Here is a 15578-nt window from a genome sequence, read left to right as displayed (position 1 = left end):
TTCCACTGCAGGGGGCACAGATTTGATCCCTGGTCGGGAAACTAGCATCCTGCAAGTCACGTGGCATGACCTAAAAAAAAAGATAAAATAGGAAATCAGAGGAAGTCTGAAGAAACTAGAGACTATTTTCCTTCAGTGTTTTGTTTTGAAAACCTTCAGACTTACAGAAAAGTTGAGAAACTGGTACACCTAGAATCACCAATTGTTAGCATTTTGCAGCACTTGCTTTATCTCATTCTCTCTTTGTATGTTTGTGCGTATAGTGTGTATATTTGTTGTTTATAATGTAAGTTGCAGATAAAATGAATGTATAAAGTTGTTTTTCTTATTAAACTTTTTATTTTGAGATAATTAGATTCATGTGGAGTCATAAGAGAGCGCCTGTATAATGTTTACCTGCTTCCCCGCAATGTTCCATCTTGCAAAGCTATAATACAGTATCCCAACAGGATATGGATATTGATGCAGTTAAGATATATAACAGTCCTATCACCATAAAGACTCCTCATGTTGCCTTTTATAGTTCCCTCCTGCCCTAACCCCTCCTTAATCTCTGGCAACAACTAGTGTGTTCTCCATTAATATAATTTTCTCATTTTGAGTATGTTATATGAATGGAATCATATAGTATGTAACCTTTTGTGATTGGCATTTTTTACTCAGCATAATTCTCTGGAGATTTACCCAAGTTGTTGGATGTATCAATTGTTTGTTCCTTTTTATTGCTGAATTATATTCCATGGTATGGCTGTACCACAGTTTGATCAGTCACTCATTTGAAGGACATCTGAGTTGTTTCTAGTTTTTGGCTGTTATAAATAAAGCTGCTATAAACCTTCATGTACAGGCTTTTGTGTGAACAAAAAAGTCTTCATTTCTCTGAGGTAAATGCCCAGGAGTGCAATTGCTGGGTCATGTGGTAGTACATAGTAGTTGCATGCTTATTAAGAGACAAACTGTTTTCCAGAATAGTGTACCATTTTACATTCCCACCAGCATTGTGTGAGTGATCCAGTTTTTCTGCATCCTTATTGGCATTTGGTGTCGTCTCTATTGTTTTATTAATACTTTATCCATTCTGATAGATGTGTAATGATATCTCATTGTGGTTTTAATTTGCAGTTTCCTAGTGGCTAATGATGTTGGAAATAATTTTATGTGCTTATTTGTCATCTTTGTATCATCTTGGGTGAAATGTCTATTCATGTCTTTTGCCTATTTTCTAATGAGATTGTTTGTCTTAAACTGTTGAGTTGGAGAGTTCTTTATATATTCCAGATATTAGTCCTTTGTCAGATACGTAGTTTGCAAATATCTTCTCCCAGTCTTAGCTTGTCTTTTCATCCTCTTAACAGAGTCTTCTGCAGATCAAGCATTTAAAATTTTTATGAAGTTTAATTTTTCACTTTTCCCTTTTTTTTTTTTTCTGTACTGAATTGCTTTTGCATTAAAAAAAAATCGGTTAGGCATGTTTATGTGGCTCTTTTTCTGGGCTGTGTATCTGTTCCATTGATCTATGTGTCTGTCCCTCTGCCAGTACCATATAGTTTTGATTACTTCAGCTATTTAATAAGTCTTAAATTCAATTTTCTTAATAGTTATAGAGATATTCAAATAATGTTTTATACTGGGTGAATTATGGTGGTTTGTGTTTTATGAAGAAGTGGTCCATTTCACTTAGGTTATCAAATTTGTGTGTCGAATGGTTATAGTATTCCCTTACTATCCTTTTGATGTCTGTAGGCTGTGCAGTGGTATTTCCTGTTTCAGTCATCATATTGATCATTTGTATCTTCTCTTTTTCTTTATCAGTCTTTCTTGTTAATTTCATTGATCTTTTCACAGAGCCTGCTCTTTGTTTTGTTGTTTTTTTCCTATTTTCTATTTTATTTTATTATTTCTTTCCTCATGCTTGCTTTGTCTATTTGGCTCTTTATCTAGGTTCTTGAGATGGGAGCTTTGATGATTTGATTTGAGATTTTTCTCTTTTGTAATGTATACATTTAGTGTTACAGATTTCCCTCTTAGCATTTCATTAGCTGTGTTCCATAAATTTTGAGCTGTTGTATTTTCATTTAATTCAGTGTATTTAAAAAAATTTTCCCTGGGATTTCCTCTTTGGCCTATGGATTGTTTAGAATTGTGTTGCTTAGTTTCCAAGTGTTTGGATATTTTCTGGTTTTCTTTCCATTATTGATTTCTAGTTTGATTCCATTGTAGTTTGAGAACATATTCTGTGTGATTTCAGTTATTTTACATTTGTTGAGGTTTGTTCCGTGGCGCAGAATATGGTCTGTCTTGGTATATGTTCCTTGGGCACTTGAACAGAATGTGTGTATTCTGCTGTTTTTGAGTGGGTGTTCTATAAATTTTGATTAGGTTCTGTTGGTTGATGGCTTTGTTCAGTTTTTATGTATCCTTGCTGATTTTCTGGCTAGTTCTATCAATTGTTGAGAGAGGAATATTTAATTTTTCAACTGTAATTGTGTATTTCTCATTTGAGTTCTATCAGTTTTTGCAGTTCTGTTGTTTGGTTCATACACATTTAGGATTGCTGTATCTTCTTGGTTGATTGATCCATTTATTTTTTTAACATCTTTATTGCAGTATAATTGCTTTACAATGGTGTGTTAGTTTCTGTTTTATAACAAAGTGACTCAGCTATATATATACATATATCCCCAGATCTCCTCCCTCTTGCGTCTCCCTCCCTTCCTCCCTATCCCACCCCTCTAGGTGGTCACAGAGCACCAAGCTGATCTCCCTGTACTATGCAGCTGCTTCCTACTAGCTATCTGTTTTACATTTGGTAGTGTATATATGTCCATGACACTCTCTCACTTAGTCCCAGCTTACCCTTCCCCCGCCCCGTGTCCTCAAGTCCATTCTTTGTGTCTGCATCTTTATTCCTGTCCTGCCCCTAGGTTCTTCATAACCATTTTTTTTGATTCCATATATATGTGTCAGCATACAGTATTTGTTTTTCTCCTTCTGACTTACTTCACTCTGTATGACAGACTCTAGGTCCATCCACCTCACTAAAAATAACGCAATTTCGTTTCTTTTTAAGGCTGAGTAATATTCCATTGTATATATGTGCTACATCTTCTTTATCCATTCATCTCTTGATGGACATTTAGGTTGCTTTCATGTCCTGGCTATTGTAAGTAGTGCTGCGATGAACATTGTGGTACATATATATCTTTTTGAATTATGGCTTTCTCAGGGTATATGCCCAGTAGTGGGATTGCTGGGTCATACGATAGTTCTATTTTTAGTTTTTTAAGGAACCTCCATACTGTTCTCCATAGTGGCTGTATCAATTTAATTCCCACCAGCAGTGCAAGAGGGTTCCCTTTTCTCCACACCCTTTCCAGAATTTATTATTTCTAGATTTTTTGATGCTGCCCATTATGACTGGTGTGAGGTGATACCTCGTTGTGGTTTTGATTTGCATTTCTCTAATGATTAGTGATGTTGAGCATCTTTTCATGTATTTGTTGGCCATCTGTATGTCTTCTTTGAAGAAATGCTTATTTAGGTCTTCTGCCCATTTTTGTATTGGGTTGTTTGTTTTTTTGACATCAAGCTGCATGAGCTGCTTGTAAATTTTGGAGATTAATCCTTTGTCAGTTGCTTCATTTGCAAATATTTTCTCCCATTCTGAGGGCTGTCTTTTCTTCTTGTTTATGGTTTCCTTTGCTGTGCAAAAGCTTTTAAGTTTCATTAGGTCCCATTTGTTTATTTTTGTTTTTATTTCCATTTCTCTGGGAGGTGGGTCAAAAAGGATCTTGCTGTGATTTATGTCATAGAGTGTTCTGCCTATCTTTTCCTCTAAGAGTTTTATAGTGTCTGGCCTTACATTTAGGTCTTTAATCCATTTTGAGTTTATTTTTGTGTATGGTGTTAGGGAGTGTTCTAATTTCATTCTTTTACATGTAGCTGTCCAGTTTTCCCAGCACCACTTTTTGAAGAGGCTGTCTTTTCTCCATTGTATATTCTTGCTTCCTTTATCAAAAATAAGGTGTCCATATGTGCATAGGTTTATCTCTGTGCTTTCTGTCCTGTTCCATTGATCTATCTTTCTGTTTTTGTGCCAGTACCATACTGTCTTGATTACTGTAGCTTTGTACTATAGTCTGAAGTCCAGGAGCCTGATTCCTACAGCTCCGTTTTTCATTCTCAAGATTGCTTTGGCTATTCGGGGTCTTTTGTGTTTCCATACAAATTGTGAAATTTTTTGTTCTAGTTCTGTGAAAAATGCCATTGGTAGTTTGATAGGGATTGCATTGAATCTGTAGATTGCTTTGGGTAATATAGTCATTTCGCAATGTTGATTCTTCCAATCCAAGAACATGGTATATCTCTCCATCTGTTTGTATCATCTTTAATTTCTTTCATCAGTGTCTTACAGTTTTCTGCATACAAGTCTTTTGTCTCCTTAGGTAGGTTTATCCCTAGGTATTTTATTCTTTTTTTTGCAGTGGTAAATGGGAGTGTTGTCTTAATTCCTCTTTCAGATTTTTCATCATTAGTGTATAGGAATGCAAGAGATATCTGTGCATTAATTTTGTATCCTGCTACTTTACCAAATTCATTGATTAGCTCTAGTAGTTTTCTGGGAGCATCTTTAGGATTCTCTATGTATAGTATCATGTCATCTGCAGACAGTGACAGTTTTGCTTCTTCTTTTCTGATTTGGATTCCTTTTATTTCTTTTTCTTCTCTGATTGTTGTGGCTAAAACTTTTTGTTTTGTTTTGTTTTGTGGTACGCGGGCCTCTCACTGTTGTGGCCTCTCCCGTTGTGGAGCACAGGCTCCAGATGCGCAGGCTCAGTGGCCATGGCTCATAGGATCTTCCTGCACCGGGGCACGAACCCATGTCCCCTGCATCGGCAGGTGGACTCTAAACCACTGCGCCACCAGGGAAGCCCTTTTTTTTTTACATCTTTATTGGAGTATAACTAAAACTATGTTGAATAATAGTGGTGAGAGTGCACAACCTTGTCTTGTTCCTGATCTTAGAGGAAATGGTTTCATGTTTTCACCATTGGGAACAATGTTGGCTGTAGGTTTGTCATATATGGACTTTATTATGTTGAGGTAAGTTCCCTCTATGCTTACTTTCTGGAGGGTTTTTTAAATCATAAACGGGTCTTGAACTTTGTTGAAAGCTTTTTCTGCATCTATTGAGATGATCGTATGGTTTTTATCCTTCAATTTGTTAATAGTATATCACATTGATTGATTTGCATATATTGAAGAATCCTTGCATTCCTGGAATAAACCCCACTTGATCATGGTGTATGATTCTTTTAATGTACTGTTGGATTCTGTTTGCTAGTATTTTGTTTAGGATTTTTGCATCTGTGTTCATCAGTGATATTGGCCTGTAGTTTTCTTTCTTTGTGACATCTTTGTCTGGTTTTGGTATCAGGGTGATGGTGGCCTCGTAGAATGAGTTTGAGAGTGTTCCTCCCTCTACTATATTTTGGAAGAGTTTGAGAAGGATAGGTGTTAGCTCTTCTCTAAGTGTTTGATAGAATTTACCTGTGAAGCCTCTGGTCCTGGGCTTTTGTTTGTTTGAAGATTTTTAATCACAGTCTCAATTTCAGTGCTTGTGATTGGTCTGTTTATATTTTCTATTTCTTCCTCATTCAGTCTCGGAAGGTTGTGCTTTTCTAAGAATGTGTCCATTTCTTCCAGGTTGTCCATTTTATTGGCATATAGTTGCTTGTAGTAATCTCTCATGATCCTTTGTATTTCTGCAGTGTCAGTTGCTACTTCTACTTTTTCATTTCTAATTCTAATGATTTGAGTCTTCTCCCGTTTTTGTTTTTCTTTTTGCTTTTTTGCGGTATGCGGGCCTCTCACTGTTGTGGCCTCTCCCGTTGCAGAGCACAGGCTCCAGACGCGCAGGCTCAGTGGCCATGGCTCACGGGCCTAGCCGCTCCACGGCATGTGGGATCTTCCCGGACCGGGGCATGAACCCGCATCCCCTGCATTGGCAGGCAGACTCTCAACCACTGCACCACCAGGGAAGCCCCCTCCCTTTTTTTCTTGATGAGTCTGGCTAATGGTTTATCAATTAATGTTTATCTTCTCAAGGAACTAGCTTTTAGTTTTATTGATCTTTGCTATTGTTTACTTCATTTCTTTTTCATTTATTTCTGATTGAGTTAATCTTTATGATTTCTTTCCTTCTGCTAACTTTGGGGGTTTTTTTGTTCTTCTTTCTCTGATTGCTTTAGGTGTAAGGTTAGGTTGTTTATTTGAGATGTTTCTTGTTTTTTGAGGTAGGATTGTATTGCTATAAACTTCCCTGTTAGAACTGCTTTTGCTGCATCCCGTAGGTTTTGGGTCATCGTGTTTTCATTGTCATTTGTTGCTAGGTATTTTTGATTTCCTCTTTGATTTCTTCAGTGATCTCTTGGTTATTTAGTAGTGTATTGTTTAGCCTCCTTGTATTTTTTACAGATTTTTTCCTGTAATTGATATCTAGTCTCATAACATTGTGGTCAGAAAAGATACGATACTATTTCAATTTTCTTAAATTTACCAAGCCTTGATTTTTGACCCAAGATATGATCTATCCTGGAGAATGTTCCATGAGCACTTGAGAAGAAAGTGTATTCTGTTGTTTTTGGATGAAATGTCCTATAAATATCAGTTACGTCTATCTTGTTTAATGTATCATTTAAAGCTTGTGTTTCCTTATTTATTTTCGTTTTGGATGATCTGTCTGTTGGTGAAAGTGGGGTGTTAAAGTCCCCTACTATGATTGTGTTACTGTCGATTTCCCCTTTTATGGCTGTTAGCTTTTGCCTTATGTATTGAGGTGCCCCTATGTTGGGTGCATAAATATTTACAATTGTTATATCTTCTTCTTGGATTGATCTCTTGACCATTATGTAGTATCCTTCTTTGTCTCTTGTAATAGTCTTTATTTTAAAGTCTATTTTGTCTGATATGAGAATTGCTACTCCAGCTTTCTTTTGATTTCCATTTGCATGGAATACCTTTTTCCATCCCCTCACTTTCAGTCTGTATGTGTCCCTAGGTCTGAAGTGGGTCTCTTGTAGACAGCATATGTACGGGTTTTGTTTTTGTATCCATTCAACCAGTCTATGTGTTTTGGTGGGAGCATTTAATCCATTTACATTTAAGGTAGTTATCGATATATATGTTCCTATTACCATTTTCTTAATTGTTTGGGGTTTGTTATTATAGGTCTTTTCCTTCTCTTGTGTTTCCTGCCTAGAAAAGTTCCTTTAGCATTTGTTGTAAAGTTGGTTTGGTGGTGCTGAATTCTCTTAGCTTTTGCTTGTCTGTAAAGGTTTTAATTTGTCCGTTGAATCTGAATGAGATCCTTGCTGGATAGAGTAATCTTGGTTGTAGGTTTTTCCCTTTCATCACTGTAAATATGTCCTGCCACTCCCTTCTGGCTTGCAGAGTTTCTGCTGAAAGGTCAGCTCTTAACCTTATGGGGATTCCCTTGTATGTTATTTGTTGTTTATCCCTTGCTGCTTTTAATATTTTTCTTTGTATTTAATTTTTGGTAGTTTGATTAATATATGTCTTGGCATGTTTCTCCTTGGATTTATCCTGTATGGGACTCTCTGTGCTTCTTGGACTTGATGGACTATTTCCTTTCCCATGTTGGGGAAGTTTCCAACTATAATCTCTTCAAATATTTTCTCAGTCCTTTTGTTTTCCTCCTCTTCTTCTTGGACCCCTATAATTCAAATATTGGTGTGTTTAATGTTGTCCCAGAGGTCTCTGAAACCGTCCTCAATTCTTTTCATTCTTTTTTCTTTATTCTGCTCTGTGGTCGTTATTTCCACTATTTTATCTTCCAGGTCACTTATCCGTTCTTCTGCTTCAGTTATTCTGCTACTGAATCCTTCTAGAGAATTTTTAATTTCAGTTATTGTGCTGTTCATCCTTGTTTGTTTGCTCTTTAGTTCTTTCTTCTAGGTCCTTGTTAAATGTTTCTTGTATTTTCTCCATTCTATTTCCAAGATTTTGGATCATCTTTACTATCATTATTCTGAATCCTTTCTCACGTAGACTGCCTATTTCCTCTTCATTTGTTTGGTCTGGTGGGTTTTTGCGTTGCTCCTTCATCTGCTGTGTGTTTCTCTGTCTTCTCATTTTGCTTAACTTACTGTGTTTGGGGTCTCCTTTTCGTGGGCTGCAGGTACATAGTTCCCGTTGTTTTTGGTGTCTGCGCCCAGTGGGTAAGGTTGGTTCAGTGGGTTGTGTAGGCTTCCTGGTGGAGGTGACTGGTGCCTGTCTTCTGGTGAATGAGGCTTGATCTTGTCTTTCTGCTGGGCAGGACCATGTCCAGTGGTGTGTTTGGGGTGTCTGTGACCTTATTATGATTTTAGGCAGCCTCTCTGCTAATGGGGGTGGAATTGTGTTCCTGTCTTGCTAGTTGTTTGGCATAGGGTGTCCAGCCCTGTAGCTTGCTGGTCGCTGAGTGGAGCTGGGTCTTAGTGTTGAAATGGAGATCTCTGGGAGAGCTTTCGCCATTTGATATTACGTGGAGCCAGGAGGTCTTTGGTGGACCAGGGTCCTGAACTCGGCTCTCCCACCTCAAGAGACACAGGCCTGACACCTGGCCAAAGCACAAAGACCCTGTCAGCCACATGGTTCAGAAGAAAAGGGAGAAAAAAGAAAGAAAGAAAAAATTAAGTTATTAAAATTAAAAAATTATTGAAAATTTAAAAAATTAAAATAATGCAAAGAGAAAGAAGAGAGCAACCAAACCAAAATACAAATCCGCCAATGATAACAAAGCACTAAAAACTATATTAAAATTTAAAAAAACGACAGACAGAACCCTAGGACAAATGGTAAAAGCAAAGCTATACAGACAGAATCACACAAAGAAGCATATACATACACACAAAAAGAGAAAAAGGTAAAAAGTATATATATCTATATATAAAAAAAAGGAAGAGAGCAACCAAATCAATAAACAAATCTACCAATTATCATAAACTCTAGATACTAAACTAAGATAAACGTAAGACCAGAAACAAATTAGATGCAAAAAGCAAACCCCAAGTCTATAGTTGCTCCCAAATTCCACTGCCTTGATTTTGTGATGACTCGTTGTCTATTCATGTATTCCACAGATGCAGGGTACATCAAGTTGATTGTGGAGCTTTAATCTGCTGCTCCTGAGGCTGCTGGGAGAGATTTCCCTTTCTCTTCTTTGTTCTCACAGCTCCCAGGGGCTCAGCTTTGGATTTGGCCCCGCCTCTGCATGTAGGTCGCTGGAGGGCATCTGTTCTTTGCTCAGACAGGACGGGGTTAAAGGAGCAGCTGATTCGGGGGCTCTGGCTCACTCAGGCCCAGGAGAGGGAGGGGTATGGAATGCAGGGCCAGCCTGCCGCAGCAGAGGCCAGCATGACATTGCAACAGCCTGAGGCGCACCATGTGTTCTCCCGGGGAAGTTGTCCCTGGATCCTGGGACCTTGGCAGTGGTGGGCTGCACAGGCTCCCAGGAGGGGTGGTGTGGATAGTGACCTGTGCTTGCACACAGGCTTCTTGGTGGCTGTAGCAGCAGCCTTAGTGTCTCATGCCCATCTCTGGGGTCCATGCTGATAGCCGCATCTCGCATCCGTCTCTGGAGCTCGTTTAGGCAGTGCTCTGACTCCCCTCTCCTCGCATACCCCAAAACAGTGGTCTCTTGACTCTTATGCAGTTCCAGACATTTTCCCGGACTCCCTCCTGGCTAGCTGTGGTGCACTAGCCCCCTTCAGGCTGTGTTCACGCAGCCAACCCCAGTCCTCTCCCTGGGCTCTGACTTCCGAAGCCCAAGCCTCAGCTCCCAGCCCCCACCTGTCCCGGTGGGTGAGCAGACAAGCCTCTCGGGCTGGTGAGTGCTGGTCAGCACCGATCCTCTGTACGGGAATCTCTCTGCTTTGCCCTCTGCACCCCTATTGCTGCACTCTTCTCCGTGGCTCTGAAGCTTCCCCCCCACCACCCCCCATCTCCGGGGGGTGAAGGGGCTTGCTAGTGTGTGGAAACTTTTCCTCCTTCACAGCTCCCTCCCATATGTGCAGGTCCTGTCCCTGTTCTTTTGTCTCTGTTTTTTCTTTTTTCTTTTGCCCTACCCAGGTACGTGGGGAGTTTCTTGCCTTTTGGGAGGTCTGAGGTCTTCTGCCAGCATTCAGTAGGTGTTCTGCAGGAGTTGTTCCACATGTAGAAGTATTTTTGATGTGTTTGTGGCGGGGGGGAGGGTGATCTCCCCATCTTACTCCTCCACCATCTTGAAGGTCTCTCTCCGATCCATTTATCATTATATCCCTCTCTGTCCCTGGTTATTTTTACTTTCTTTGAAATATTTTTATTTATTTATTTATTTTAAGTTTTTATTTTTTGGTGGCGCCATGCAGCACATGGGATCTTAGTTCCCTGACCAGGGATAGAACCCGTGCCCCCTGCAGTGGAAACCTGGAGTCTTAACCACTGGACCACCAGGGAAGTCCCGAAACATTTTTATATTTATCTAATAGTAAGATAGCCACTCCTGCTTGCCTTTGATTAATGTTTGCATGCTATATCTTTTTCCATCCTTTTACTTTTAACTTGCCTATGTCATTTGGATTGATTTTCTGGTAGACAACATGGAGTTCATTTATGTTTTTTAATATACCCTGCCAATCTCTATCTTTTAATTGCTATATTTAAGCCATTTATATTCAGTATAATTATTGATATGTTCCAGCTTAAGTCTGCCATCTTATTTTTTGTTTTCAGTTTTTCATTTTTCTGTTTTCTTTTTCTTGTCTTCCTGTGGATTACTTGAACATTCTTTTAGAACTCCATTTTGGCTTATCTATAATGTTTTTGAGTATGTCTCTTTGTATAGCTTGAAATATTGCTCTAGGTATTGCATTTCACCTTCTTATCTCAGTTTTCTGGTGTTATCCTTTTACCAGTTCAGGTGAAGCATAGGAACTGTACCTCCCTTTATGTCCCTTTGTCCTCGTCTATTTATAATATAATTGCTTAAATATTTCCTCTACATATATTTAGAACCACATCAGGCAGTGTTAACAATTTTTACTTCAACCATCAAACATTTTAGAAAGTTCTTAAAAAGGCAAGCCTATTACATTAACCTGTATTTTTGCTGAGTTCCTTTTCTATTCATTATTCCAAGGTTCCTTCTTCTGTTGTTTCCTTTCTATCTAGAGAGCTTCCTTTAGCCATTCTTTTAGAGTACATTTGTTGGTGATAAATTCTCTTAGTGTTCTCTCATGTCTTTATTTTCCCTTCATTCCTAAAGGATATTTTTGTTGAGTATAGGATTCTGGATTGACAGCTCTTTTCTTTCAGCACTTGAAAAATGTTGTTCCACTCTTACCTGAACTTTATGGTTTCTGATGAGAAATCCATTGCCTTGCTAATGCCAAGTGGAGGTGAATGTCCAGAGTCCCACTTGGTCTCCACTGACACCACAGGGTGGGAGTCAAAGTTCTGGCTTCCCACTTGCCTTCTCTGAAGCCCTGGAATGTTAGAACATCTCCTTAGAGCATTATAGGCTCCCCACATAGGCTTTGATGGGGTGGGTGTGGGTGGTCACAGTTTTTTTGTGGGTTGCTTTGCTTTGTTTTGTTTTTGGTGGCTGGAGTAGAATAGTTATTATGTAAAAGTTCTCTGTCTCGGAAAGGTACCCCTCTCATGGTCTTTTGGCTAGAGAGAACAAGATTTTACTGAGTGTTTTTTGTTTGTTTTGTTGGTGTGCATCCATTGGTGTTTCTAGTTGCCAGCTTCTTCAGCTCCAAGTTTGGGATATATGAGGCAAAAAAAAAAAAAAAAGGTAGTTTACCACTGTGTCATTCCCTGGGTCTCAAGGTCCTTAGCCTATATGCCTTCTTCTCTTCATCATCCAGAGTCATCTTTTGCTCAATATATAATGTCCAGGGTTTTTAGTTGTACTTAGTGGGAAGAATAGAGGAAAGTGCATCAACTCCATGATCCCAGAAGCAGAAGTTCCTGCACAGTTGTTTTTAAAATAAGTTACAAACATCAAGATATTTCACCTCTGAAAACTTGAACACCTGTCTTTTGAGAACAAAGACATCGTTCTACATAGCCATGATACCTTTATCACACCCAAGAAATTTAACATTGATACAGTATTATCTAATAGAGGATTCATATTCAGATTATGTTGTCTCCAAAATGTTCTCTATAGCTCTTTTCCTCTGATTCCAGATTATGCAAACCTATTTCTTAAACCTATTTCCCTTTTAAATAGGGAGTATATTAAAGATACATTGAGTGTATTAAAGATATTACACTGTCTTATCCGTAGTTGAAAAATCCCCTTTTCCACTCTCATATTTTACCCTGTGACCTGTTACAGCTTTATAGTAGAAGCATCTATTTCTTTTCCTGTAACCCTAATCATCTTTCATTTTTATATTTTCAACAGTGTTATTTATTTGTCTACTACACCGGCTGGCGGAATGTCAAATCTTTTTTGACTTTTGGCTTAATCTGTCTATGCAACATGTATCTCTATGAACTGCGCAACCTCTGGCAGCTTTTCTTTCACGTGACTGTGGGAGCATTTGTTACACTCCAGATCTGGCTGAGGCAAGCCCAGGGCAAGGCTCCTGATTATGATGTCTGACACCATCCTTCAGACTTGTTGCCTTGGCTTCAGGGGAAAAAGGAGGGAGCATATCTTAACTACCACTGTGATGAAGAAACTGTTCACCACCAATGAGAAGCTCTGCTGTCTTTCTCTCCAGCTGTCCTTTTTGTTTTAAGTCAGCATGGCATGCCAATGAGCATGCCATACCTGCCACGCAAACTCCTCTCAGCAGAATGCTGGCCATGAGATTATCAATCAGAAGAAGATGAGGAGACCTCTCTGCAGGGCCATGGCAGTGGAAGAACAGTCAGATGCCATTGGAAGACTTGGCCAGCAGCCCTGGATCTTGGCTGGAGAATTCAGTCAAAAATTATGTGTGGTACTTGCTCTGAGAACTAAGCAGGAGCTCTACAACCTGGGTTTGCCTTTGTGAGGCATTAGTGTAGACCAAATAAAAAGATGCTGCAGTGAATTGGAAAGTTTATGTGTAAAACAAATTACTTGCTAAATATTAGATTTTGCACATTTATGGTACCATGAGTTTGTGAAGTCCAGATTGGTGTGCAATGGGTTCTTTTTCCTTTTATATTTTTGCTTGAATCTTAACCCTGGAAATCACCCGATGTAGGAGAAGGCTCTGGTGAGCTCATCCCTGGAGCATCACAAGTATTGAAAACACAGTGACACATGTTTCTTTCCTAGGCCATGTTTATACTTTCTTTTGAAATCACTTTTTAAAAATATTTGTTAGGCTATAGCCATTGTTTGCCAAACTTCACTCAGTTGAGTATTACATATGCTATAATTTACTTAATATTTATCTTTTAAATTTTAAAATATTTAAAAAAGAAACTAACCTCTATTCCAAGTAGAAAACCAGCATCAGTTTGCCATAAAAAATGATAACTACAAAATAAATAAAAATAAAACAGATGTTATTAAATTCTAGCTGGATACTAATTCCTGGCAAGGCTCTGAATCCAAAAAGCCTGTTCTTTCTTTGTTGCAGTGAGAGAGATGTTACCCAGCACTAAAATGGAGCTCTGTCTGTGGAATTATCAGAAGTTTAAAAGAAAATTATAAAGGGAATGCCATTCTCACTGTGATTCAGCATTATTTAATTCTGTGTTGTGTATCACCTAAAATCATCTTGTATGCCACCAAGTGGCATGGGTCCTGCACTATGGAGACACTGAGCTGTTCTAAAAGAATCAGAAGGTGACTCTTCTCTCAGCACTTCTTATTATTCCTCTTATTATTTTATGGCTTTGAGGAGTTAAGCACCTACTATCTTAGAGAACTTACTTCCTTTTTGATAACTTTATAAAGATTGTTTAAGCGGCTTTGAATTAATAATAGAGGAAGCATAGTTTGTTTCCATTAGCAAAAATCTACAGCTCTTCTGGTTTCGAAGTCATCTTCATGAGTGATTTTCTTGAGAAAAGATTCCAATTAAGGAATTCATAAGGTACTGAAATTCGATATCCAGAAAAACAGTGGACCCATTACATATAATTCATGTTCTGGGTATATTAATTTTCCAGAAGAAATTGTCCAGAGAGGTAAAGTCACTGAACTGCACTGTTTCCAGAACCAGTATACATAGGTATGTCTACAATGAGAAATCTTGCTTAATTAGAACCTTTTTGCTACACTCTTCTTTCAGGAGAATGAGACAAAAGAAGACAGTAAGCTTAACGATTTCGGGGATTTATTTAATGCAAGAAACTCCAGTTCCCTCCAATTTTCTGCCTCTAACAAAACTGCACAGAAATTATGAATATTCTGAGAGATATCCCAAGGTACCACATGATCCTAAATCATCAAAATAAAATTGATTTATGTTTGGCGTTTTGTAGTTACTGAGCAAGGAAAGTAAAGTGGTTCAATTTAGAAAGTTTTTTTTCTAAACTAATGGTTAAAGCAAGAGGTGTTTTCTTGTAAATAGTTGATTAACCAGGAGATTGGAGTATTCTGGTTCATTGTGATTTTGCTGTATATTGATATTTTATAGCTCTTTTACCAGTTTGGTTCTCCTAATTACTGAATTATAATATTTGGTATTTGGGTACATTGAGCAAGGACACTTGAAAACTCACCAGCTATCTTTAAAGGCTTAATTTGTTTTTTGTTTTTGTTTTGCTTTCTCACCAGCTATTTTGGATAAGGGGATGTTTACATTTTAATGTAAAAAATGAAAACAGGTATAAATAATGTTTTATGTATAGAAATGCTTTCTTTCATTATTTGGTGCCTGCATCTCTCAGTGTTCATACAACCTCCCTGCCTCTATCATGATGTTGCCAAAGAAACTTAATTTGGAAAGATAAATTTTTGCCATGAATGTAAAGAAGTTTTTAAGCTCTTGAGAGAGAATCACTTAGGCTTCTAATGTGTATGATGGTAATACGTTGTGTTTATATTGCAATTTTACTTCTAAGAGCAAGTCCGCATTTACCTACCTAATCATAATGGGTTTTGTAGTGTCAGGGAATAGTATTTGCTCTCCTATTAGGAAGGAGGACACTAAGGTAATCAGATGGTAATGACTTACCTAGGGTCAAGAGCAAAACACACACAGTTTCTAATCTCTTAGCCCAGGGTTTTTCCACTAGAGTGGAAAGTAATGAAGATAACTAAGATTATATTCAGGGAATATGTCCTTGATAAAATTGAGGTACTGGGGACTTCTTAAAATAATGAGATTTAGCCAGCTACTGTCAAATCTAGGTGTATATTTTCTTCCTTAAGGTAATTCTGAAATACTGCTTTTGATTGAGGTATGCTATGAGGGCAAAGATACTCCTTTTATATCCTAAAAGTAATTTGCAATAGTTGCTTGCTTTTTTTGGTCTGTATTCGAAGTGCATTTATACCTGGGCTCTTTCCCCAAAGAATTCGAAGCAGCATACCCAGAAAAAACATACCAAATAATGTTAACAAAATATGAACTTTA

The 15578-nt window shown here is 38.1% G+C and overlaps 1 protein-coding gene across 3 annotated transcripts in view; it reads left to right on the top strand.

Moving 5' to 3' along the window:
• Positions 1–13563, top strand: part of SEC22A (SEC22 homolog A, vesicle trafficking protein) — a 75368-nt gene extending 61805 nt beyond the window's left edge. For 2 of the 3 annotated variants that reach the window (XM_032631318.1, XM_032631319.1), the window contains exon 7: positions 12458–13563. In XM_032631318.1, the coding sequence (XP_032487209.1) occupies positions 12458–12658 (201 nt within the window). In that variant the 3' untranslated portion in view covers positions 12659–13563. The remainder of the gene's footprint in view (positions 1–12457) is intronic. The other variant, XM_032631320.1, reaches the window with a different exon arrangement.
• The last annotated feature ends 2015 nt before the right edge of the window (positions 13564–15578 follow it).

The sequence above is a fragment of the Phocoena sinus genome, chromosome 4 (genome assembly GCF_008692025.1).
Source record: "Phocoena sinus isolate mPhoSin1 chromosome 4, mPhoSin1.pri, whole genome shotgun sequence".
Classification (NCBI taxonomy): Eukaryota; Metazoa; Chordata; class Mammalia; order Artiodactyla; family Phocoenidae; genus Phocoena; species Phocoena sinus.
This window is presented reverse-complemented; position numbering and strand designations above follow the sequence as displayed.